Source organism: Protopterus annectens, chromosome 2.part0 (genome assembly GCF_019279795.1).
Source record: "Protopterus annectens isolate FY-2018-M chromosome 2.part0, PAN1.0, whole genome shotgun sequence".
Lineage (NCBI taxonomy): Eukaryota > Metazoa > Chordata > Ceratodontiformes > Protopteridae > Protopterus > Protopterus annectens.
In genome coordinates, this window is record NC_056728.1 from 1,126,367,887 (window position 1) to 1,126,393,392 (window position 25,506).

A 25,506-nucleotide genomic window follows, 5' to 3' on the forward strand; every position below is an offset into this window, starting at 1 on the left:
AGCGGTCAGTGAACCATGAAAGCATACACTTATGTAATTTTGCATGTTTGTTTTTTATTTATTAAATTTTGAAAAAGTTTTAAGCAGCCATGGTGATTGCAGACTCTTCTTTTGAGCCTATATCATTGATAGAGCTCTGCACTGTATCATGGTTATCTCTACAACTGTACAACTCTTTCTGTACGTTTGCAGTATTTGCTTTTACACTGTAAATTTATTTTACTGTACTTAACTTCTTAGAAAGTGACCCAAAATATTAGCAGAATTAACTATTGTTGACTATTATAATTTGAAGACGTATTTTGTACGTCTAACTTTTGCATTCACTTCTTAACATTTTTGACCAGATGATGCTTCCTGGTAGCCAAAGTTGACACTGTGCACACAGCACCCTCCCTTGTTATTTTCTAGACCCAATGCTCAAAGGAATCCTCAGACAAAATGTTATAGTCTGTGTGGACCACACATTGGATGACCTGTGTTCAATAAGCAACAAAGACGCTGGAGGGGCCCCAGGAAAAGGATATGACTGAGTGGAAGGCATCAACTCTCCCATCCTGGGGAGGAGGGAGCCAGCTAAGGCAGATTTGTTAACAGCCTGGTTAGCTTTCTGCTGCAGAAGAGATGTGTACGTACTTAGATGCCACACATGGAAGCACACATGCACCTCCCAAAGGCAGCAACTGCCAAGCATGCAAGGTAGAAGTAGATAGGCTGGTAAATGAGAAGGCAGATGATGGTCAGCTGCAGAGAGGAAAAAATTACGGTATATACCTGTGACTTGCTCATACTCAGCATTCAGCCCATTAATTCTTTGCACTCCTTGCTACACATCTAACCTACATTTTTCTCTCATAGCTTTAGAAGCATTTTCAAACTTCACTGAATCAACTCTTTTCACTTCTAGAGCATCACGTAACAGCACATTTTTGTTCAATCTGTACATTCTTGTAACATTTTACCACACATCCTTGACTTTGTCATTTTTACCATTTACTGGATTCAACTTCGTATTGTACAAATCCTTTTCATCAGTGATTTCTTTTTGCACCAGTAATCTCACTTGTCTATGCACACATGCATATCTTATGATAAGGTCAGACATGTTTAACAGCCTAACATCAGTTCCATCATTTCAAATATCCCAAATAATTCCTTCTTTTATTAGCGAATTAAGTAGCTCAACAAATTCACAATATTTAGTGTTATTCTTTGGCTCAGTAATGTAAACATCTATAGTTTCTTCATGACCACGTGCTTTTGTAAAGAACAAATGATTAAATGACCAGCTCTTTTTATGCTCACATGGTGGTTTATAGGCTCATAGGTTAATACTAGGCTAACTACCTTTGTGGGCCATTTTAAGACTAGCCAGTTACACCATTTGATGTTAGACTGCTCGGGTTACACCCCACAACAAATAAGAAATTGGCTGAAGCATGGTTTAGTAGATGTTCCTGCCCCTGTAACTTGAAGCTCCACTCATGTGTAGTTGCATGGGGCTTTGATTTCTGTTTAAAAACACTGCTTACTCAGCCCAGCCTTGATACATACTCTAACAGCGAATAATGTCTGTAGCTTATTACAGATTCTCCTGACATCTGTGGTTAGCAGAAATGGCACTTCAAGGGCATCTGGTTAGGCTGATTGGGAAACAGCTGCTCACTAGTTTTCCTATGACCCAATCTACATCAGGTGACTGATGCCTGAAGTTGTATGAACGAAAGTGAAAACTTGTATGTGGACTTCAATGAGTTGGGCGTATATTATGGGAAACAGTTTTTTCTAATTATGTTTTTATAATTACATTTTTTTATTAAATATTACTGTAATCTACTAACCTATTGTATTGAGGATGTTATCTGACTGTACGGTTTCATTCAACAGTAGCAAGGCCAGCCAGTGTACAGCAGAGTATGTATTTGTTTCTTTTACACAATGAGCATTGTGTGTGTAAGGTTATTATGGATTGCACTGCATGTGTGTGACACCAGCAAGCACATTATTGTAATCATTATTAATTTACATATTCATTCATTTGAACACAATCAGGCATGTGCTCAGTCAATACAAGGGCTGCAGTTTTTGTGAGCATGTGTATGTGTGTGCATGGATATGAAAGTAACATAGTGGGTTGCACAGTATGCGTGCTAAAGCAACAAGCTAAAATACATTACAGTGGGCATTACTTATGTATTCATTCATTCATCTAATTATATTACAGTCAATAAAGTGCCTGCAACGGATAGGCATATTTTTGTATGTGTATGTGACAAGGTTGAAATGGGCTACTTTCTAGGTGTATGACAGCAGTGAGAAATATATTACTGTGACAATTTATTCAATTTGATCACAATCAGACATTTAAGGTGTTAGCAGTCTATACATGGACTATAATTGGAAGGTATTGATGGAGTTTGTGGATGGAAGTGACTTGGCATGGCCACTGCTTGTGTCTGAGTGAAGCAAGCCAAAATGCATTACCATGTCCATTACTGTTTTTATCATAGACATCTGGATTGTACACAGATAATAAAGTATCTATAATCATTTTAAATATCTGCAATGAGCTCTTTCTCTAAATAGATAAAAGGAAACTATTATCCTTTGCAGTAGTATATGACCAATATTTAAAACTGTCACTATGCTCAAAGCTGACCGTGCCATAATACAGCCATTCAGGTTAATCATGTCAGTTCAGTTGCTTCCTGCATCTGCCACTTGCTTTGAAGTTACCAACCACCAAAGATGTGAGTAACAAAATTTCTGGAAAAAGATATTCAATTTTTTTATCACAATTTCCCCGTAGTGAGAAAATTCTAAGGGGTAGCAGTCAAAGTATTTTTCTGACTGTGGATTATATTTTTCTGCTTACAAATGCACAGATTCTTGAAAGCAAATCAATTTCTTCAGGTTATTGAAATATGTCTTCAAATCTGGAAAATATATCTTCAGTTCTGATGCTATCATGTGCTGTCACGTCAAGACTCACTGATGGAGACTCCATGTGTCACAGTATGGAAGAGCACTTCATTTAATGGCCTCACCTGAATACACAGAATTACTGTGCATGGGATGTAGCTCACCTGAGAAGAGAAACTGTTATTTGTGTTTTTACATCACTCATCACCAAAAACTCTTTCTGATTGAACTGTTGCATTTTCCCAAAAATGGAGAAACTTGGAGAATCTGGACATAATGCTGTTCTTTATGAAGGGAATGGGGTTAATGACAAATATTTAATCAGCCTCCAGGAAAAAACAACTGTGATGGCCACAGTACTGACTACACTGAAGTCCACTAAGGAAAATGAATAAAGATGACATCAAACCCTCTTTGGTGTTATTGAAAGATAGGTCACCTAGAATAACTGATCTTAAGCTTATTTAGGCCAAATCCTTGCATTCACAACTCAAAATGGAAACACTCAAAACATATAAAGATAGGCAAGGTGTTATCTACATGGATTATGACAAAAATAAAAAAAAATGAACTGATATCTTGAGCTAGTGTGTCTTCTGAAACAGAAACAAATATCAATGTTACACTAAAACTGTTAATATAGAATGTTCTACATTGGAATTATTAGTCACCATTTGTTATTAATATGTTCATAATTGCATTTATATTTTCAAAGCAGAGAGCTGCATGCTACTGAGTTGCATTTTGAGAAATGCCATTGTGGAAGACAAAAAGATATCAATGTACGTGTATACTGGAGATATCTGTTTGCAAATAATTATGAATATATGCATTATTCTCAAGTGCACTTAATCTTAGGATTCAGTAAGAACTGTACCACTTGTTTTAAGGGCTGCAGTAAAAAGGCCCTAATTCCAGTTTGTTACTTTTGTGATTCAAAGACATTAACCCCACTGAGGAAAAACCTCATTATTGGATAATTTGTATGCCTCTGAATTATCGTTAGCAACTACAAGTGCAGATCAGCACTTTCTTGGGACATTTAACACTGGTAGTCCATGCTTGGTGTTAGCACAGGCAGTCCCTCATTCAGTCTCTCACACACAGACACACACACACAGACACACACACTCACACACACACACACACACACACACACACACACACACACACACACACACTCACATAGACACACACACTCACACAGACACACACACACAGACGTGTGCACACAAACCCATGCACACATAAGCACATGCACACACACAGCTCGCATACACCATGCCTGTCCCTGTGTTGTCTGAATGTCCCTGACGTTTCCCTTTTGCTGCTGTCATGACTACAGCATGTCACTAATAACAGACATTATAGTTTCATACTTCATTTCCTCCAGTAAATGCAGGGTAGTGCAAAAGCTGTTATACTAGCAACTTTCTATGCTTGTAAGAAGAATAACTAAAATCCATCTCTGATTTTTGTACCACAATTAATTTTGTCTTTGTCTTACTTTGCTGTGCTATGAGGCTGAGAGGTATACTTAATGGTCTCTTGTCTCTCTCCCATGTAAAGTCACCAACTGCTGCAGGTAAAGCACAACACTGAAGACCTTCAAATGTTAGAATAAAGCCTGGTGAGCTAACTTATCAGTTAATGCAGTGAGTTAATGCTGAGGTGCCTTGTGGCAAGGGTGCAGGATTTGAAGCCTCCCCACTCATACTTTACATATTATATAGATATATTTTAGCATTGTATCCCTGGTGTCCAGCAGTGAAGCAGCAGACTGTATCCTCTGTAGGAGGTGGGAGAGTACAGGGTTGGGCTTCCGTTTAGTGACTTTACAGCAGAATATAGAGTATCCTTGGTGTCTAGTGTTACCCCATGACTCACATCTTGAGCGTGCTCTCTCCCTAGTTTGTAGGGATTTTCCCATAACCCATGTTATGTTTAAGTGCTATTAAGGCATGAGATGTAAAAGTTCTCTTCTGCTATCTAGTGGTTCTTCCTCACCCATGTTGTGTGTAAGTGCCATTAAGGCACAATGATAAAGGTTATCCCTCATGGCTAGTGTTCTCCCCAACTCATGTCTTTACACTTATCTCTGGTGTCAAGTGGTCCCCCCAATCCACATCTTTACATTCATCCCTGATGGGTGGTGGTCCTCCCCGATTCAATCATTAGTTTAAATGTGACTATAAGACAACCACTTCCCACCCACACACTCATTCCATATGCACACACACCTAACCTGCCCCCTCACTAACACCCCTACTTCGACCTCCCTATGCAGACACACACTTACTCTCACACATATATATTCATACTTGCTGCCCCTGATAAACACATGCTCAGACATCCTCTAACACTACCCGATCACTAAAATGCCCATCACTTACCTGTACCACGATGGATGAACAAAGTCTTTTGGTTGTGTTTATTACTAGAAACAGCCAAGAATGGCCATCCTAAGTTAAACAACTGAACAAGTCTCTCACTCATTGTCTGCATAAATGCCTTACCTCCTGCAGTTCCAAGGAAGGGCACATGGTTAATTAAAATACACCTCTCCCCAGAATGCTTAATAGCATACAACATGGTCATGGAGATAACCCACCATGGTGCTGAATTTCTTCATGCAAAAGCATGCCGGTAGAGGCGTCTCTGAATTCAGGCCAATATTTCCAAAACCAAGAGACCTGCAAACCATTGCACAAGTAAAACCTTAGATGATGTTAAAGAAAACATCCACTGATATGTGTACTCATTCAGAGATGGCCAATGATATTTATAATACTAATTATATAATTAAGCATGATTTTCATATTCGTGCAAATATCTCATTAAACAAGCCCTCACAGAAGAATTTCTTGATGTGGTATAAAAGATCATGTATCACTAACAAAAGTGCTCTGTCAATAGCCAGAGAGCTAGTGCCACTTTTCTATGGGGTAGGGATTCTCTAAGAAATAGTCATGGGCAAGGAAACTCCATTAATGTCCATGGCAGTACACCAGCCTTTCCAGCATTTTAAAGTAAAACAAAGTTAAGACCTCAGTGCACTGCCCTAAAACAGATGGGTTAGTGGAGTACTTCAGCATTGTACTCAGGTTTTATTAAAGAAGGCCATAGGATAGGATAAGAACTAGGGTCAAGTAGTTTTCTGCATCCTTTCTGCTGTAAGAGAACTGCTTCAGGCCTCATCAGGACATACTCCATTTGAGTTACTGTATGAAAGACATTCCCAAGCCTCACTTAATGCAATGAAAGAAACTTAGGAGGAAAATGCATTTAAAAATGTGATGGCATGCAAGACAGGTTAAAATGTTATGCCAGTACTTGAGTAACATATGCAAAGGACATAAGAGATACAGCAGTGGGGTGCAATGCCAGTCTTCAAGAGTTTAAATGGTAGGCAAAGTAGCACTGGGGTCTCCTTTGCTTAAATGATAGGAAGATGGCAAACAGCCTTTGATGAGGAAGAGAAAATAAATGATGTGAACTACAATATAAGACAGATTAGAAAGAGAAAACAGTAACGGGTATAACACATAAATGTGTTAAAACTATGGAGGGAAAATAAAGCTCCTGCAGTAAGGTTTCAGCAGAAATAAATAGTTAATAGTTATTTCCAGAGAACTATCTCTTTTGTTCAGGCAAGTGAAACACTAAGGTCAAGAAGCAAGAAATATAGGAGTTATTTACTGAGAAACAATATTTTTTTGAGTTACTAGTAAGACAAGTTTAATAAGGTAGCACACATTGTGCCAGGATCGAAGGTAAGGAAACCACAGTCCCAAAGAATAGCAATAAGTGAAAAATTAAAAAGAAAAAATGTACACATGCACAGAGACACAAGAGACACACAGAGACAGAGACACACAGAGCCAAGGTGCACACACACACACACACACACACACACACACACACACACACACACACACACACACACACACACACACACACAGAGGTGCACAGAGACACACACACACAGACACACACACACACAGAGGCACACACACAAGAGACAGTCACACACACACACACACAGACACACAGAGACACACACACACACACAGACACACACACAGACACACATACACAGACACACATACACAGAGACACACACAGAGACACACACAGAGACACACACAGAGACACACACACACAGACACACACAGAGACACACATACACAGAGAGAGAGAGACACACACAGACACGTCTATTTGACATTGCTGACTTTTCTGAAAGTTGAAAGTCATATGGTCAAGATCATATGTTCGACTTTCCAAAAAGTCAAAGTATTTGCATGGAGATCGCAGTACAGTGGGGATCAACGTATTTACCCTTTCCCTCGTTTTGTGCAGTCTCAGAGTTGATATATATATATATATATATATATATATATATATATATATATATATATATAATTTGCAGGGGGTGTAGGGGATTTGTCCTGGTACAAAAACAGATTTTTTTGCCATTTTTCTAGATCCATACAAACACACACACAAACAGGGCGTTATTGAGGAGTCCCAAAGTAAATTTTGTAGTCCAGTTTTGTTGGTCCCTAAACTAGATGACGCCATAAGATGTTTTAATGATTTCCAAAACAGAATTCATTATCCAGATTTGACATTTATCCAAAGCCTTGAGTGGATGAAATCAGAGATGGTAGACAAAGCAAGGCAAGCCTTTTGACTGCCATCTGGCAGATTCTCCATACAACCAAGCCAAAGAAAGGATGGCATTCTCCACCACTATTGGTCTTTTTTTCAGTATACTATTTTACCCTTTGCACTTCAGTGGACCCCTACTACTTTTCAAAGACTCGTGGATAAAGTTCTAAAACCTCAAGCCAGTTACTCTGCTGCATATCTCGATGATACAGTATTTTATTCAGAAGGCTCAGTCACATTTATTCAAAAACAGACTTTACTGAAGTGTATAACAGACAGAAGTTACAGTCAATGCTACCAAAAGTACACTTTGTAAGACAGAAGCCAGATATTTCATGCGTAGTATTGGGAGAGGGGCAATTCATTCCCAAACAGGAAAAATAACTAGAAACTATTAAAAAATGGTTCTTCCCAATATCAAATGACAGGTTGGCTACTTTGGAAAATTCATACAAAACTTTGTTACCCCGGCCTATTCTCTGACAGATCTCTAAAAACAAAAGAAAAATAAATTAAAAAAACATAATAATAAAAATAAGGCATCTATCTAGATAAGGTGGACCACAGAAGCATATATGGTTTAGAGCCAGTCTTGGTTACCTCTGACTTTACCAAACCCTTTATTTGTAAAATTAATAAATTAGATTTGGGGTTGGGAGCTGTGTTATTTCAATAAGAATGTAGTGTAGTGAATGACTCCCAGTCTGATACCTAAACAGGAAGATAATTAAGGCTTAAAACAAGATACTCTGCCATAAATGAATGAACATCTTGCAATCAAGTAGGGTGCCAACTTCTTTACAGTGTTATTTTCTTTATAGTATTACTTGTTGGAATGTAACATTGCTTTGGTAAGTGATCATGCAAAGCTGCTGCATGAATATACAAGTCACAGGCATACCCTTCAACCTCTTAAGTGCTAGAAATATGGACAAAGCCTGACAAAAATGGGGGATGAAGGCCCAGAAATAGGGACATATTTTAAATAATGTTGTTATAAACTTAGAAAGTTGCTAGAATATCAGGATTTATGTTATGCAATTTCTGAAGGATATGAAGTCTGAAACTCAAATGTATGTCATTATTAAGTGACTTCAGTTCTCAGATAATCCCAGTGATTTGCCAGAAAATCAGACATTTTTTGAGGAACAGACCAAAAATATGAGGCAAAGATCGGGCCATTCTCTGCGAAAATCAGGACAGTTGAGAGGTATGATCACAGGATATAAACAATAAATTGCTTAAGTGATCTTTGTCAATACAGCTTTTTCATTTCACTATCAGCCATAGTTCTGACCCATAATCCAACCCATTCTGAATAGAACCAGGGATTTTATTCTTGGTGGACACTGATAGTGGCGGTTACAAATATGAAATACTGTACAAGCATAAAAAAACCCTAGTTCTATTCAGAATGGATTGGGATGACACACACACACACACACACGTGTGTGTATATATATATATATATATATATATATATATATATATATATATATATATATATATATATATATACACACACACGCATTGCATCACAGTAAACCTTGATGGTAGCAGGCTAGTCAGCATATTATGCTAGTGAAATGCTGTGATAGCCCAGTGAAATGTGAATCACCTAGAACTATCATTTATAGTATGTTTTATAGCTAGTAATGACAGCCTCTCATGAAGAGAGATTTTGAGATAAATTGAGAGATTCATGGTGTTCCCTGACCACAGAAAGCTGTAGAAGAACGAGAAGAATTGTTGGAAGTCCCATGGATTTTCTTGAGTACCACCAAGAACCTACCTGTGGATTTATATTAGGACTGCAGTGCAGCTTGACATAAGCTATAAAAACAATTCAGTGAGCTGCAATGACTGCTGTATTCCATTGAGAAGCTTTGGAGCTTGAATGGAAGACAGAGATTTGCAAATTAATCAGAACTGTTAAGCAAAAGTGTTCTTATTCCCTATGAAGTTAGACATGAACATTGATTTTGTATTTCATTGTAAGCACTTAAAATGAAGACAGTTTTTCCAGTAGCTTGTACATTTTAAGATATCGGGTGTAATATTGCCTTAAGCCACAGCTGCTGTAATTCTACTTTCTCCCAACCAGGGACTTTAGTGACTGGTACCTCATATCGCTAACTGAATGTGTCAGAACTTGAATTCTGTGCTCGAGTCAGGTGTGGTAGCCATGGGGACTGAGTGCAGATGTTGTACTTCGCCAGAAGATAGTATTCAAGTTTGGGCAAGGTTGCTGCAGTGGCTGGGAGTCAGATTGGATTGTAGGTTGGTTTAGCTAGTGATCTGGAGGAGGGCCTTTAGACTTATGGAACAGGAAGGGGAAGTTTAGGTTTTGGGACTGGGAAGGAAGTTTAGGGTTAAGAAGTAGGAGGGGAGTTTTAGGTTTAAGGAGCAGGAGGGGGATTTTAGGTTTAGGAAGCACTCAAGAAGTTCTAGTTTTATAGAGTGGGAACAGGGTTTTAGGTTTAGGGACTATGTATGCTTAGAGGTGAATGGGAGTTTTAGGTTCTGGTAAGGCTATGTAGGATCAGGTGTTGGTAAGGATATGTAGGACAAGGGGATCAAGTTAATGAGAGTTAGAGCACTTGCTGTTTTGAGCAGGTGGTAGAGATCAACTGTATAACAAGGTACTAAAACATGAATACCAGTAGTAAATCCTAAAATACACATACACACATAAGAATCTTTGTGTGTGTGTGTGTGTGTGTGTGTGTGTGTGTGTGTGTGTGTGTGTGTGTGTGTGTGTGTGTGTGTGTGTTGGTGTACCTGGTAGCATGCATCAGATTAAGTTACACCGATCACTTAAAATTAACCTTAACACTATAATAAGCATGTCATGGGATATTTACATCAAAATCAAACTTATTCAAAGCATATTATTAATAAAATAAATATTGAAACTCTCCTTATATTTGCATGGTCAATTCACCAGTTCCATAGACTTTTTTTTTCCTTGCAAAAGAACGGGTTGTGATACTTCTGGTTAACTTTTTTCCTGGAAATTCAACTTCAATGTACTTGTCTGGTGTAACTGTACAAGATTATGATCATATAGCATATCATCTTCCTCAAGAACTAAAAGTGATCTTGGTCTGACTGCTTTACCACTACTTCACTTTCAGGCTACAGACCTTCCGTTATCTAGGTACTTGTACATTATCTTCAGTGTGAAAGTCTGGCAGTCTGCAGTCACTTTCACAGTGTCTCTCTCTGCTAATTTCTTTGCAAGCCTTTACTTTATGTCAAATTTTTAAGCAGCTGAGGAAGGCCAACTGCTTTCCAGCTTTCTTGTTAACAAGAATAAAGCTGGTGAGAGAACGAGTATCTGCAACAGAGTATTCTTATTTTCTAAAATTGTAAGAAGACAGTTCATTCTTTTCTTGAAGCACTTTCTAATGAGATTCTTCACAGTTTGGATCATTCTCTTTCAGATTTTTGACTTCTCTAATCTGGACCAGTGTTGAATATGAGAACGTTATGTACCACCTGTATTTAGAATTTGCGGCTTAAATGTACTAATCATACATGCAGTTGTTGTGCATATCAGTTTAATTACTTTAGGGAACTTAGAACAATAATCTGCACGCATATGATACATTGCGTCTTTGAAATAGAATAAATCAGTATCCACTTGAGTTCCACAGGCAAAATGAAATAGAATTTCCTAGGATATCTTCTTTTGAATTATTGTTATGGCCTGCAATACAGATGGCACATTTCTGTACTACATCTTCAATTTGAGTCGACTTTCCTGGACAAAACATTAAGTCTTTTTTTGCACTTTACTTGTTGCCTAATATCATTTATCCTCTCAAGTATTTGTTTTCTCAGATATAGAACTAGGATTTTACCAAATTTGAATATCAAGCCTTGAATATAAGATTTCTTCCCTAAAAGGGGAAAAAAAGAATGAATGTATCCTTACTCATGGTTTTTGTTTACATCATCCTTTGACAGTAACATTTAATATTCAAATCAATGGAAGTACATTTTTGAAATTCCTTTCCCTTTCCTTCAGGCACTAGAAACTGCAGGGATAGCCAAGTAATTTCCATTTTTTTTTTGTCTCAACTCTTAACAAATCTCTGCAAATCACTTCCACTCAATGCATTAGCATTGTGTAGTTCCTTGGCTGGTCTATATTTTACTTTCAGATGTGTACATCTGTAGATTAAGTAACAACTTCTGGGTCTTGGAGTGCCATGTACAATGACTTCCAGAAAATTCTTTGCAGGGGGTTGTTTCCACTTTCTACCTGAATATCTTTACTGGAGACATAATCAAAGAATCTCTCACATTCATACTGTACTGTTAATAGTTTTTATTTTGCACCAGAGCATACCTATTTTGTACACCTGTAACTACTCTCGAGTCAAAGCAACTGGCCAATTATCTTGTAGGTCCACAGCTGCCATAATACTCTGACTATTGAGTACTTGCAACAACACAGCTGACTTATTTAGATACATGCTATACCCTGTTCTAACATCTTTCTTAGAGGACTACTTATTCCGGACATAAAAGTCACTATCTTCACAGATACTGTATAATTTCTAGAAATATCAGTAATACCTGCATGTTTTCTATCCCTGACATTTGTAAACCTCTCAAAAATACCCCCTAGATTTGATTTTATACTCTCTGGCATTAGAATATGTCCCATTTGTTTCAGATTTACCATTCTGATTTTTACATTTGCTTTTATCTAATTTAAAAGCATGATATTTTAATCTCTTCAGCAGTCCCACAAGTCTCTCATTGTGTCCTTGTTACTTCTGATCCCCCACATTAAGAGATCATCAATTATGCTAGCACCACCTTCCACGCCTTCAATAACCTGGGTAAAAACTCTTTCAAACACATTTTCCACTTAAGAAATGCCTCACAGGTGAAATATCAAGATCAAGTCTAAAGAATCTGTATATTCCTGCTGGTGTATTAAATATGCACAATTTGGAGCTTGTTTCATCTAGTCTTACTTGTCTGAAACCTTGATCTATGTCTCGTGCTGAGAAAATACTAATATACAGCATTTCTGAGACTACTTATTCAACTTTGAGCAATAGTTAATATCCTTGTTTAATCACTCTATTCAGAGCTTGAAAATCAATACACATGAATCTTTCTATACAACAGTGACCATACTATTCATTCATTTGGTTGCATTTAAATGCTTCCTAAGAATAATCTTTCCATTCTCTTTAATTCATATCAAAGATTATTTTTGAGTGCTACAGATACCCTTTTCTGGAAGTATGAATCACTGGCAAAGTATTAGGGCTTACCTAAATATCCTAACAACCTTCCTAATCCTGTAAATAAGCACAGTCATGCAATATTAAAGTCTCCGTGATGGTGTGACTGATTTTTGACGTGATATCTTTGTTTTTTTATACTCTAAATTTTTGCTACCATTCCTTGCTTTATAGATTTGGTACTTCAAATTTTTGTACTGAAAACAGTAGTCAGAAGAGATTAATGATGAATGCCCAGCTTTCTATTCAGAACCATCTTGTCCCAGCTGCTTGAAATTATTTTCTGTCAATATCTAGCACTCTGCATCCATGTCTACCTTAAATTCTACATTATATCCATTGCTGCTTAGGATTCCTTTATAAGTTCATAAGTTAGATATTCTGTTTGGTGGTGCTGAGTGTGCAGCTGTCCTGGCTGTCCTTTTAAGGACATAGATGGGGCATCTTTGACTTTGCTATTTTATTTAGTTGCAAAGCATTGAAGGTACCTGGTGTTTAACAGGAGGATGCGTCTTCCTATTTGGGGAAGTGTGCTGAACTACTTACTATTCTACTCTTGAGCAGATGCTATAGTTTGCTATTTGTGGTGCTTGATGTGCTATGATCTCTTCCATCATTGTCATTTTAAGGACACAGGTGAATAAACTTTGATTTTATGTCCTGTTTCATGGTGGGGGTGTATCTCCCTATTGGGGTCTGTGTGCTGAACTTAGGGTTGCTACCTTTTCAAAGGCATAAAGTGGGACATTTTTTGTAGAACCTGAGATTTTGCAGGAAAAGCCACACCCACGGAAAGGGCAGAGCTTTACATTTTTGTCAAGGTAGAAACGTATTTTTGTAGCGTTTGAGTTGCTTGTGCTGTTTCATGTAACATTTAAGTGTTTCAGATGCAAAATAATTGTGTTATGCAACTGTTAAGGAAACACTAGGAAATATTTTTGTCCTAGAGTGTCAGGACATTTGGCAATTTTATTTGGTTTTACAGCACTGAAGGTACATGCTATTTAATAGGGGTCCATGTCATCCTATTTGGGGCTGTGTGATGAGCTATAACTGTTTTTCTCTTGAGTGGGCACTATGTTCTGCTTTTTGGTGTTGCTTGGTGTCCTGTGTCCTGTAAACTCTTCTTTTGCTATCCTTTTAAGGATGAAGGTGAAGAAAATTTGAGTTGCACACTGCTGAAAGTATGTTGTGTTTAATGGTGGAGCAGTATCTTTCTATCAGGCAGTGTGCTGAACTATAAGAAGAATTTAATTAAGAGTTTGCAATTGATTGCTTTGGATTCTTTAACTAAATCTTCCAGAATATGAATTTTATCACAAATATTTGGGTAAATGTATAACTTGTGGAATATTGCTAATAACGTCTGATTTAGAGCAACTGTGTATTAATTATAAACATTTGAAGATTTAAGTTTAATTTTAAATAAAGTGATTCTCCAACTGAACATACATGCAGTAATGGAGCAGGATTAAGGTCTGTTTCTGAGTTTGCTAAAAACTGGCAGTCAGAACATTTAGATATGAAAAGTAATGATATTGAGAAAGTAAGGATAGAAACAAGGGAAGTAAGGTTGATCAGTCGAAAGTTAAGGATCAAGGTCGAAAGTGAGTTAGGAAAAGTTTACTTTTTAAGTCAGTTAAAACTCCTGTTCAGAGGAAAAAGAAAGATGGGATACTAATGGAGTAAAGAAAAAGAAAAATGTTAGTAAATATTCCACATTGACAAATTTAGTAGACAAAATTTCATTTAGTTCATCAAGTGTTATTTCAAATGAGACAGTCTTATATGTTAATAGGGAACAATGCTGATTCTGAAGTTTCTGTGGATAACTCATTGGGTATCCTCTCTTTCAGGAATACATTCAGGTGACCTAGAACATTCTGTAATAAAGGGAGTAGATAATTTCTGCACTAACAAGTCTGATTGTTCTAATGTTTCAAAATATAAAAATAACGGTGTGATGGAAAATTATGATAGCACAATTTCAGTTATTGGGGAATATTTTTCCAAATCTTTTGATACAAGTTTTGACACTGATGTAACTGATATCAGGAATAAGAAAAGAAACTTAGATTAAATAGATTAAAGGAAAGATAATAATTTGAGTTATGATTTGTCGGTTGAAGGGTATAGCTGAATTATAAGAGGCTTACACCCTAATTCTAAGTACTGCATGAGACTGAAGCTGATCATAGTACAGTTAATGCAAGTAAACATCAACATTTGATTCATTGTAGTAAACCAGCTGTTTTGATTACAGAATATTTGGTAGAAAATCTTTCTTCTTTAACTGGTATTTCATATAACATTTGCTCCGATATTAGCAATTGCATTAATGGGCAGAATGAAGGATGGCAAGAGATCTTATGTCTAAGAAAGCTCAAACAGCAGCTTTGGGAGGGTTAATTAGCAAAATTAAAGATATTAATAAACACAGCGAAGAGTCTGGTTTTATTTCTGTAACAGTATAAAATGATGTTATTCTAATTGGGTATTCGCATGTAAAATGCATTACTAGTCAAACAACATCACTGAATAAACAGTATATTACAGTTTCCTCTGAGGGTTGAAGATAATTGATTAGATTTGCTACAAAGACCAACTAGGTTAAACTGACCAATATTACATTTATTTTGCTGGGAGGTACTAATTATTTAAGGTATATACCATTAAATAGGATGAACAGTGCAATTACTGATATAACTGAGTATTTTGAAACTCTATATCTAGAGTTTGCATTAGGTGAAATCAGTCCTAGCTTGTGTTGGCCAGATTACCGGTGGCTGAAGGCAAAATTATTTAACAATTGGCTAAGACAACTTTGTTTATCTACAAGAGTAAATAAAACTTTAGGAGTACTATGCCTATGATTTAAAAAAGGTTTTCAAGGGATGCGGTTCATTTGAATTACTATGGATCTGAGGTTCTGTCAGCCTTGTTTAGGAATTGTGTTGAATTGTTTACATTCTCACTAGTGGATCCATGTGTGCAATAGAAAAGAGGAAATTAACAGATCTTTAAAATGTTTCTATTGTAATGTCCAAAGCTTTTGAGAACAAAAGTGAGTTAAAATGTATTGAATTTTATGAGGAAATGGGAGTTTATTGCTGTTACTAAGACATGGAATTAGTCTGACATGAGGAAGCAATATCCTAGAATTGAAAATATTCAGATTTCTTCTCCTCTAGACATATCTGATCATTTGTCCTTCTCATTTGAAATAGCTGCTAAGGGTAAACCAAGAGTATGGACCAAACATTATAATTATGGTCTAATTGATTATTACCAGCTAAAAAATAATTTGCTATCGTTGGATCGGTAGAGATGGCTGAGTCAATTAGTGGGGGGTTATGATAATATAGAATCTTTATTGTGTAACAGTGCAGTTGGGACAGCTTACTATAGAATACATTCCCAGTAGTGCAGTTGGGACAGCTTGCTATAGAATACATTCCCAGTATGGTAGAATTATAAATTGAAAAGATTATATAAAAGAAAAGAGAAGACTTCTTGTGTTTGATAAAAATTTCCAAAGAAGTTAAGGTTGAGAAGTAAAGAACTATCGCTAAGTATAAGAAATGAAAAAATAAAATATGAAAACGTATTGGCAAATGATCACACAACCACCAAAAACATTTATATATACATTAATCCCTTCAGGATTGAAACAGATGATATTACTTCTATTTGTGTAGCTGTGTCAATGATTAGTGATCATGAATGGACAATTAATACATATAATTAACATTTCACTGATTTGGGCATTGATACAAGTGAATGTTCTCAATTTATGGAATAAAGAATTGATGGTATGACAAAATGTCCTAATATTACTGAAGAGGTGTTAAGAGCCTTAAATAAAATTAAATCTGAGAAACTGAGTAGACCAGACTGCATTACTGGAATGTTGTTGGTTAAAATAAAAGATTATTTAGTGAATATATTAACTAGGGCATTTCATTCTATGATAATGGAAACATCCCAAGCTCTTGAAAGGCATCATTAGTTACTTCAATTTTTAAATCTGGAGATAAGACGGCATTACAAAATTATTGCCCAGTAAGTCCAACACCAATATTATGAAAATGCTTTGACAGATGTATTAGGGAAATCATACTTAAAGAAAATAATATCGCATTGCTTGATATTTTTTAACATGTTTTTTGAAAGGCTGTTCCACACTTGCTAATTTGTCAAGTATTTATGATTATATCCCTACAGCTTTAGAGGTAGATTAAACATGCACTAATTTCCATTTGAATTTAGCCAAAGCTTTTGATTTAATATCATTTCATACTATTAATTTAGCTTTTGAACAATATAAAGGTAATCAATATTTGTGTAGGTGGATTAATTGTTGGGTCAGAGGCAAAACCCAAAAATCAGATCTAGTACTGGTAAGATCAGGTTTTCCTCAGGGATCTGTGCTTGGGCCTTTGTTGTTTAATATAATTTTTTCCTCTATTCCACATGATAATCACTACTGATTAACTATGCCAACGATTGCAAAACTGTAGTATTTGCTAATAATGAAGATGATTTCATTAAAATTAATGGATATTTACTATGCTTAGTTAAGTGGGCTAGTACAGCTGGTCTCTCATTTAGTGAGAAAAATGTAATGTCATGCATTTTGGTAAACAAATATAAAGCAGATCTATTACATAGTCTACATCTGATATACTGGAAGTTAGTGAAAATAAGAATCTTGGTATACCAATCGATTCCTCTTTTTGTTTCTTTCATATCACGAGAGCCATCTGTAATAAGCCCTTGAAACAGATGGGACTGATTCTCAAAAACTTCACAATGAGAGAGGTCACAATCTTAGCAAGTTTATATAAGGTATATATCAAAACCAATTTTGGACCACAACATAGTGTTCTGTACTCAACAGCTTAATTGTATAGACCAGCACAATGTAAATTTATAAAAAGAATGCCTACTATTAAGCAGTTACGCTACAAGAATATAGGTGTTTCTACAGACCTTTATACCCCTCTACTATACACGTCAGGGGTCAACTTCTATTTGACTGTATGATGTTTAATGACTCTGTTCTTTGGTCTTTACTGGTTGGAAGTATATAACGGTCCAAAGGCATATAAACATCATAATTTATAGTCCTGGTTACAGTTATGTAATAAAAAGAATATAACTTGTTATTTAACCCACAGGATATTACAATTATAGAATACATTACCTGAATATATCAGAGGTGTGAATAGTCTAGTAACACTTAAGTCTTTGGATAATTGGGCTAGGGCTATGATGTTTGATCCAACATTTACTGAGATACGAGTTCCTTGAAAGCTTTAAGGCTTGAACACTAACTTATGACCTTAGGACTTCTTTCCAAAATTTTTCCTTGCACGCTTGCCATAAAGTTTCAGTTGCAGTTTCAGATTTCACAGTATCATGAAACCTTACTATGAAATTATGAAGTCTTTTCTCTTCCACTATAACAAAAAAAAGAGTTCCCACAGTGTTGATTACATGCAGTCAAGACTTCTGTTCAAGCTTATAGCCAAATCTGCTGCAACCTTGAATTTCAACTGCATGAGCATTTTTTTCTGGACTCCATATTTGTTATACGATATTGTTATATGGCTGTCTTTTTTCATATCTATTATCTTTGCTAAACACTTGTCTTTATTTTTTTTTTTACTTTTACCTTGCTTTTTAATTCACACTTTATTTTACATACATTCTTTTAACAATGTACTAATAATTTGCCATACAGACTTTCACAGCTTTTGATAGGATTATATCTTTTTCTTACATGCCTGTCCCTTTTTTTATCTTGTTTTGTTTTATGTTGTTTATTTCCTGTCTTAGTAAACTGGTCCTGGAACCCTTTTCAACCACAACCAAGGTACCATAGCACAGATTTCTTAGAACAAGTTGCATTATATCATGAGAATTACATCAATGACAGTCAATTTCTGTTACAGGGGTTATACAAATTACAGCACAAAACATACAGTAATGTAATGAGCTTTTTTCACCTAGTTACACAAATAAAGCTAAGCGCATACTTGTTCAACATGAAACATTCTAAAATGAGGATTATATCAATGTGAAAGAATGTGGTTTTAGAGCTTACACAAAAGTATACATATATAAGTGTAGCACTGAATTGATAACATTTCATGATTTTCCATGGAAAGACAATTTACAGTGACTTTTGCTCTAGTATTTGCAGCATGATTTTATTTGCATATGGCAACCACTGTGAGAGTCAACTATACTTCTAAATCGGCGTGGGAGTCTGCCTTAACTTTGTTGTTAGAGTAGCTGGGGTGCCATTTTGGGAGGGGAGTAAGCCTATTTACACATTTAAACTAATCATGTTTTGTTCTTGTAAGCTACAAGTATTAATGTTTTGAGTGCTGGGGTTAGTTTGCTGCTCCAGGAGTGTATTGCTGGATAGTATTGCTATTTGTTCTGGAAGCAGAAACATTTATACCATATCTTTAAGGTGTTCCACCATTTTTTATGAAGGTTTTTGTATTCTGTAATTTCCTCAAGTTTTTTGAGTAGGTGGTTCCAATAAGGTGGTACAATTTTATTAAAGATTTTTTTTTCTCCAGCAGTAATTCCAAAAGGGGACCTTAGAGTAAAAGCATTATTCTCATGACTCCTAAGTAAATGGTGCAGAACTTTACTTGAAACCTTTTCATTATTGTACAATAAACGTCTCAGTCTCTTAGTAGAGACTCATTCACCTCATCAAATTCACACTCTGTGGCTCTGTTCTTTAGCTCTGTACCATATACATCTATAGTATCTGAAGGTTTATCTACTGTTATAAGGAACATATGTCTAAGAAATTACATTTTCCTGAGCTGCAAGTAATTGCTGAATGTTTCTCTAGGTGCTGTTATTTTGTCTTTCCCATCTAGAAAGACAAAATAATTAATTATTGAGGGTTCTTCCCTAGCAACACGAAGGAAGGCAGCACATTATTCTCTTTCTAGTGAAAAACTTTCTGGAGGGTGCACATGAGCCATATAACCACTAAGAATTCTACATGTATAGCTACAAACATAGAAAACCTTGATAAAAAAAAAAAAAAAAAGATATATTTGTTAATTTTTCCAAATGTTTTGTCTTAATTTCTGGCAAATATTTCACCCTGTCTCCAATACCATATCATGTCCAAAGGCTTAACAGCACAGAACTAGGAGATGTGATCGAACCTATAATCATGACGGCCACATTCCAAGTGATATCTATAGAAACAAGAGTACTTAACATTACATGCTAATCACTGTAGCTATCTCATTAGCATTAAAGCTAAATACCTATACGGAATACACACCGTGCCACATTAGGATGAATAATAAAAAGTGCAGAAGCACACAAAGGCTGTTTCAAGCATCAGTGGTGTATATATTCATGCCAAAACTCTCTAAAAGAACTGTGTAGTGTACCAGATGGCTGACAGCTAGCATGTTATCATTAAAGCCATATATTCCACAGGTACCAGTAAGAGGCCTAGCAATTGGCTATTAAGAAAATGTAAGAGACAAAGGTGCTGGCATCAAGCCTCTGGCATTAGGCCTGGCAGTATTTAAGGCATCAGGGGATTGTTGAGCATGAAACATGACTTTTAAATGATTTTAAAAATCTTTGCTGTTCTCAGCCTTTTATTTTTACATCTGTAACCTCTATACTTCCACTTTCTCTCTTACTCTTATTACTTACCTCCTCAAATCTCCTCTGCTTCAGCCAAACTATAACTTGACCCTGATTGAGAAGATTATGGCAAAACAGGCTTCCTTTTTTAGTAAGAAAAAGTCTAGGGGATACTGCTTACAGAGTTTATGAACAGCCACCCCAACTCTCATATATATATATATATATATATATATATATATATATATATATATATATATATATATAAGGAAGGAGACAATGTGATGATCAAGCCCCAAATGTCAGAGAAGGTGGTTACCTGCTGCCAGGGTATGCCTGCCACAAGGGCATATAACCTGGATTAGAAGCCCACACCAAAAACAACAGGCTTTCTAGGTATAAAACAAAAATGGTAAAACCGACTGAAATGCCTTCCAGTGCCTTTAGTGGCAAAAAATAAATCCCAAAAGAAAAACACAAATTAGAAACATCTGTTGAAAAAATATTGCCAAAAAAAATCTGGAATTCAGTCCTCCTTCAATGATAAAATCTTCTTAATGAGAAAGAACTAAGACAGAGTAGCATTTCACAATGGGGCCAAGAAAGCCAAAAACAGTAGACCTAAAAGGAGCTTGAAGAAAAGTTTGATGAGTAGTCCTGGAGTCTGGGGCACTATTCTTACATGTCCTACCGCCATAGTGCATCAAAGGAATTACATTTAAGAAAAGAAAGCAAATGACAGTGGCAGTACACCATCATGGCATGACTGCTAAAAATATATTCTATACACGTCATATAAGTGCTCAGTTTTGAGAAGATCCAGTGTACAATACACAGATGCACCACAGTCTTGTGCATAGGTCATAACACATGCACTTAAATATCTACAGCATCTGTGTACCCAAACAAAATTTATGAATTACAAAAGACAATTATGAAAAAAACAGCCACATTAACAAATATATAAACAAACCAAGCAGACAATTGGGGTATCTCAACAGTATATAAAAGTATTCTAAAAAAATCTACTTGTTTACTACAAGCAGACTCCCTATTATCCATCCATCCACAACCACTTTATTCTATTCTTTTTTTGCACATGGGGTCAGGGTGTTACTTCAATAGTGACAATCATCTGGAGCCAAGGTTTACACTGCCGGGTGGCTAGCCGTGCTGCAGTAGTTCTTCCACACCGCATTCACAAGAACACTCATATCTATGGCCAATTTAGTGTGTTAAATGCATCTACTGCATGTCTTGCAAATGGCACTTGGAGTAAACCCACATAAACACAGGGAGGACATGCAGACTCCACACAGAAAGCACCCCAGTCAAGAATCAAACCAGGGAACCTCTTTGCTGTGATGAGACAATGCTATCTGCTGTACCACTATGCCACCCCAACCAGATTCCCTATTATAGCCTCCTTAATTTAGTTTCATAAATATGCAAGTACTGGTTAATATTTCTAACTTCCCACTTTCAGAAAAAACTATAAGCAAATAAGTATTGTTTGACTAGGTCAAACAGTTTACTCATTGCAGAGTTACAGTTCAGAGAACGGGATTCCAAGTAACCAGATACTAACATTAAATTTGGAAGGAGAGGGTTAAAAAACATCTGATAAGATTCATTGCACTATTTGTACAGAATACGCTTTCATTCTCACTCCTGCACTGTGTGAAAAGCATTTCCACAAACAGGTTTCACTCCCCACCCCGCCTCTCCATGAATGCCACACCTTCTCCCTTCCTCGTATTCTTATTTCACTTACGTTACCATAAGCAAGTAGTAAATTCAGGTAACCTCTAGGTGAGACAATATGTAAACATGAAAAAGTTGGCATATTGATGACACCAGCACACAGCACTCAGGGTCTGGGAGATCCAATTTAGATTTTACATTTCTTCAGCTGGGAGCCATTATTAACTCCCCAAGTGATGTAGACATCCTACAGAAAGGCTTCACTGACTGTTGTCAAAACCATGGCCTTAAGCTTAATGCCAAAAAATGTGTCATCATCCCCTTTGGGAAAAACTCAGTTCCCACTAATTACCACATCAATGGGAGCCCACTGAACACTGAAGGCATTATAAGAGATCTGGGACACAGGTTGACAGCGACCTCTCCTTTGACCACCACATTGCCACTGTGGTCAGAAAGTCCTTCTATGTGGCACATCTCATTACCAAGGTTTTGCATCCAGGAAGAAAGGCCATCATCTCTCTCTACTCTTCCCTCATTAAGCCAGTCATAGAGTATAATGCCCCATTTGGTATGTACCTCACTAGACACATGCAACAGCTGGAAAGTCCACAAAAGTACCTCACAAAGAGGATCCTAGGTCTTAAACACATGTCCTACACAGTCAGACTAAAAAAACTCCAGCTATTCTCTGTTTCACATCATCTAAGAGGCAATTTCTGCTTGGCTTACAACACCCAGCTCTGTTAGAAATGTTACATCTAAAGAAATCCCAGTCCCTCCACCACTACATGCTCCAGAGACCTCAACCTCATTGCCAGAATCAACAGAACATGCTGGAGGGACGGGTTCATAACTCAGAGACTCCCCATGCTCTGGAATGGACTTCCCATGCATGCCAAGCAGAGCACCTCACTGTCCCTCTTCAAGAGAAATCTTGATGAGTGGATGGGTAATACAAAGTTCACCCCGGGGATCACTCTAGTGGCTGTACTTGATACAGGCACTGGGAACTAACGACAGGCGGCACAATGCCAGGGCACTTCTATGGACTAGGCTTGTAAAGGCTCCAGGGCCATTAGCCTGGTACACACCTATGAACCTTTACAACCCTTATTTGCTTCCCATCTTCCCTTATTTTCATTGCATCTTTTTATACCATATCCAGTGTAACAGATGCAATACTGTTTATTTAAGCTAGATTTTTTTTCTTTTATTTATTAACCAAGTAAACTCGCTAGGCCACAACTCTGATCCAGGGTGACCAAGGTTCACTGCCTGATTAAGAAACTTGCTCAGAGTCACTCAATAAGCAAAGGGAATCAAACTCCATCTACAGGATGAAGCTTCTTAGAAACTGATCGGTCTTAGCTATATAGGTTATAATACCATATTACCCAATGCATGTCTTTAGTGTTAGCCAAAAATTACCATCATTCCTCTCAACTGTCCTGATTTTCACAAAATGTCCAGATTTTTGCCTCATATTTTTGGTCTGTTCATCAAGTTTGTGGTATTCTGGCAAATCACTGAGGGGTGAAGTTGCTAAATAATGACATATTTGAGTATCACACTGGTTTCATACCTCGTATCCTTCAAAAATGTATGCCAACACAAATTCTATTGTAAGTTTATGAGAGTAACATTTAAAATCTGTCCCTATTTTTGGGCCTTTGTCCCCCCCATTATTTTAGGCTTTGTCCAGCCTTCTTGCACTAAGAGGTTTAGAGGTATGATGACTATTTTCTAGCTCAGTCTTACCCATAATGCACTTTAGTTATGCACATTTTAATGCCTTAAGGGTAGCTCTAGGAAACTTCTTTTCTATTGTGTCATGTTTATGCCAGTTTCCTAAATACTGTTTGGTCTTTCTTATACACATCTACTGCAAATGGAACTGCCAGCTGGAATGAACTATTTACAGCATGAATAAGCAATAAAGGGACAGAAATTATGGCCACCCTGGCAGATGCAACAAAATACAGAAGAGCTGTCTGAAGACTGAACTATGCCCTTTTCTGATTATATTCTCTGCATGGAACTAGTCATTTTTTTCAACAGAAATGTTCTTACTAGATTTGGAAATAATAAAATTGTATACTGACCTTGTAAAGTAGTTTGAGCACACGTAATAAAGTTTTCATATCATTGTTTTGCTGTGGAGTGGAGTGCCATGTTTGCATAAGATCTACTACTGTCTGTTTAAACATCATCACCTGCTTATTCAGAGATGATGGTGGCAGTGAAGACCACGCTTTAGCTAATAAAAGAGCACAGAAAGTAAACAAATTGTAATGAGACATTTCTTACATCTACTTGGGTATATAAAAATAGAGACATATCAGAACTGGAGTCACTTGTACAAATTCAAGGATAATAAATTTAAATTTAGAACAGTGCTTAAAACCGAAGTCTCCTTGAGTTTCTATACACTACCAAAACATCTTTCAGATAATAGTTATACATGTAGTAGAAACAATCGGTAATAAATTACTGCTGATGCAATACTGAGAACTATTCTTTATTTTCCACCTTGCAATGCAAAAGTACAATGTGCATTTTCATAATTTATCATTTATGCTAATAAATAACTATTCATAAATTAGCAAAACGTATTCTAAGAGGCAAGCCAATAAGAGAAAGGAGATTTTGCCAAAAGAATAGACTGTAAGTAGGGCTATAAAGACAAGATGGGGTTGGAATTTTCTGGAGAAAACTGGAAAAAGAATAATGTTATAGGCAACAAATATCTAGAGAAATAAATGCAACAAACTGGAATGAGGCCAAGCAGAAGTCTGGACTGTAGGTTAGAGACTGCTAAAAAAAGGTAATAGGGCATATATCACATTGTCTGATAGCTATAATCAATTAGAAGTTAGAAAATATTGGAGAGAGAAAGAGTGTAAAGATAATTTACAAAGGAACAATAGGAGGACATCAGCATGGCTCCCAAGTATGCAACACAGTTTTTTGCTTAGAAGTGTTTGCATAGGTACTTTTATACCCCCAAAAGACTTGAGAGAATTTCTTCTCAAGTAGCTAGTACTTGCTGAAGGGGTGATGGGAGAGTATGTTAATGAGAACATGCATTTTGAGAGTGTAATAAGCTAGTAGACTAAAAATTACTAAGTACTCTCTTAGTAAGGTTTGGGGAACAAATAGTTGTAATTAAGGAAATTATCCTTTTGAGTTGGGATACAGGTTCTGCATCATCTAGACATAAGGCCTTACTACGTTTAATGCTATTGGCTGCCAAAAAAGGAATTACTATAAAATGGAAATCAAAATCAAA

At 36.5% G+C, this 25,506-nt stretch overlaps 1 protein-coding gene across 1 annotated transcript in view; it reads right to left on the reverse strand.

The window, feature by feature from the left end:
* The window catches only part of LOC122793371 (probable E3 ubiquitin-protein ligase HERC6), a 962,939-nt gene that overhangs the window by 576,764 nt on the left and 360,669 nt on the right, over positions 1-25,506 (reverse strand). The window contains exon 13 of the mRNA XM_044061322.1: positions 24,320-24,474. Within this exon, the coding sequence (XP_043917257.1) occupies positions 24,320-24,474 (155 nt within the window). The remainder of the gene's footprint in view (positions 1-24,319; positions 24,475-25,506) is intronic.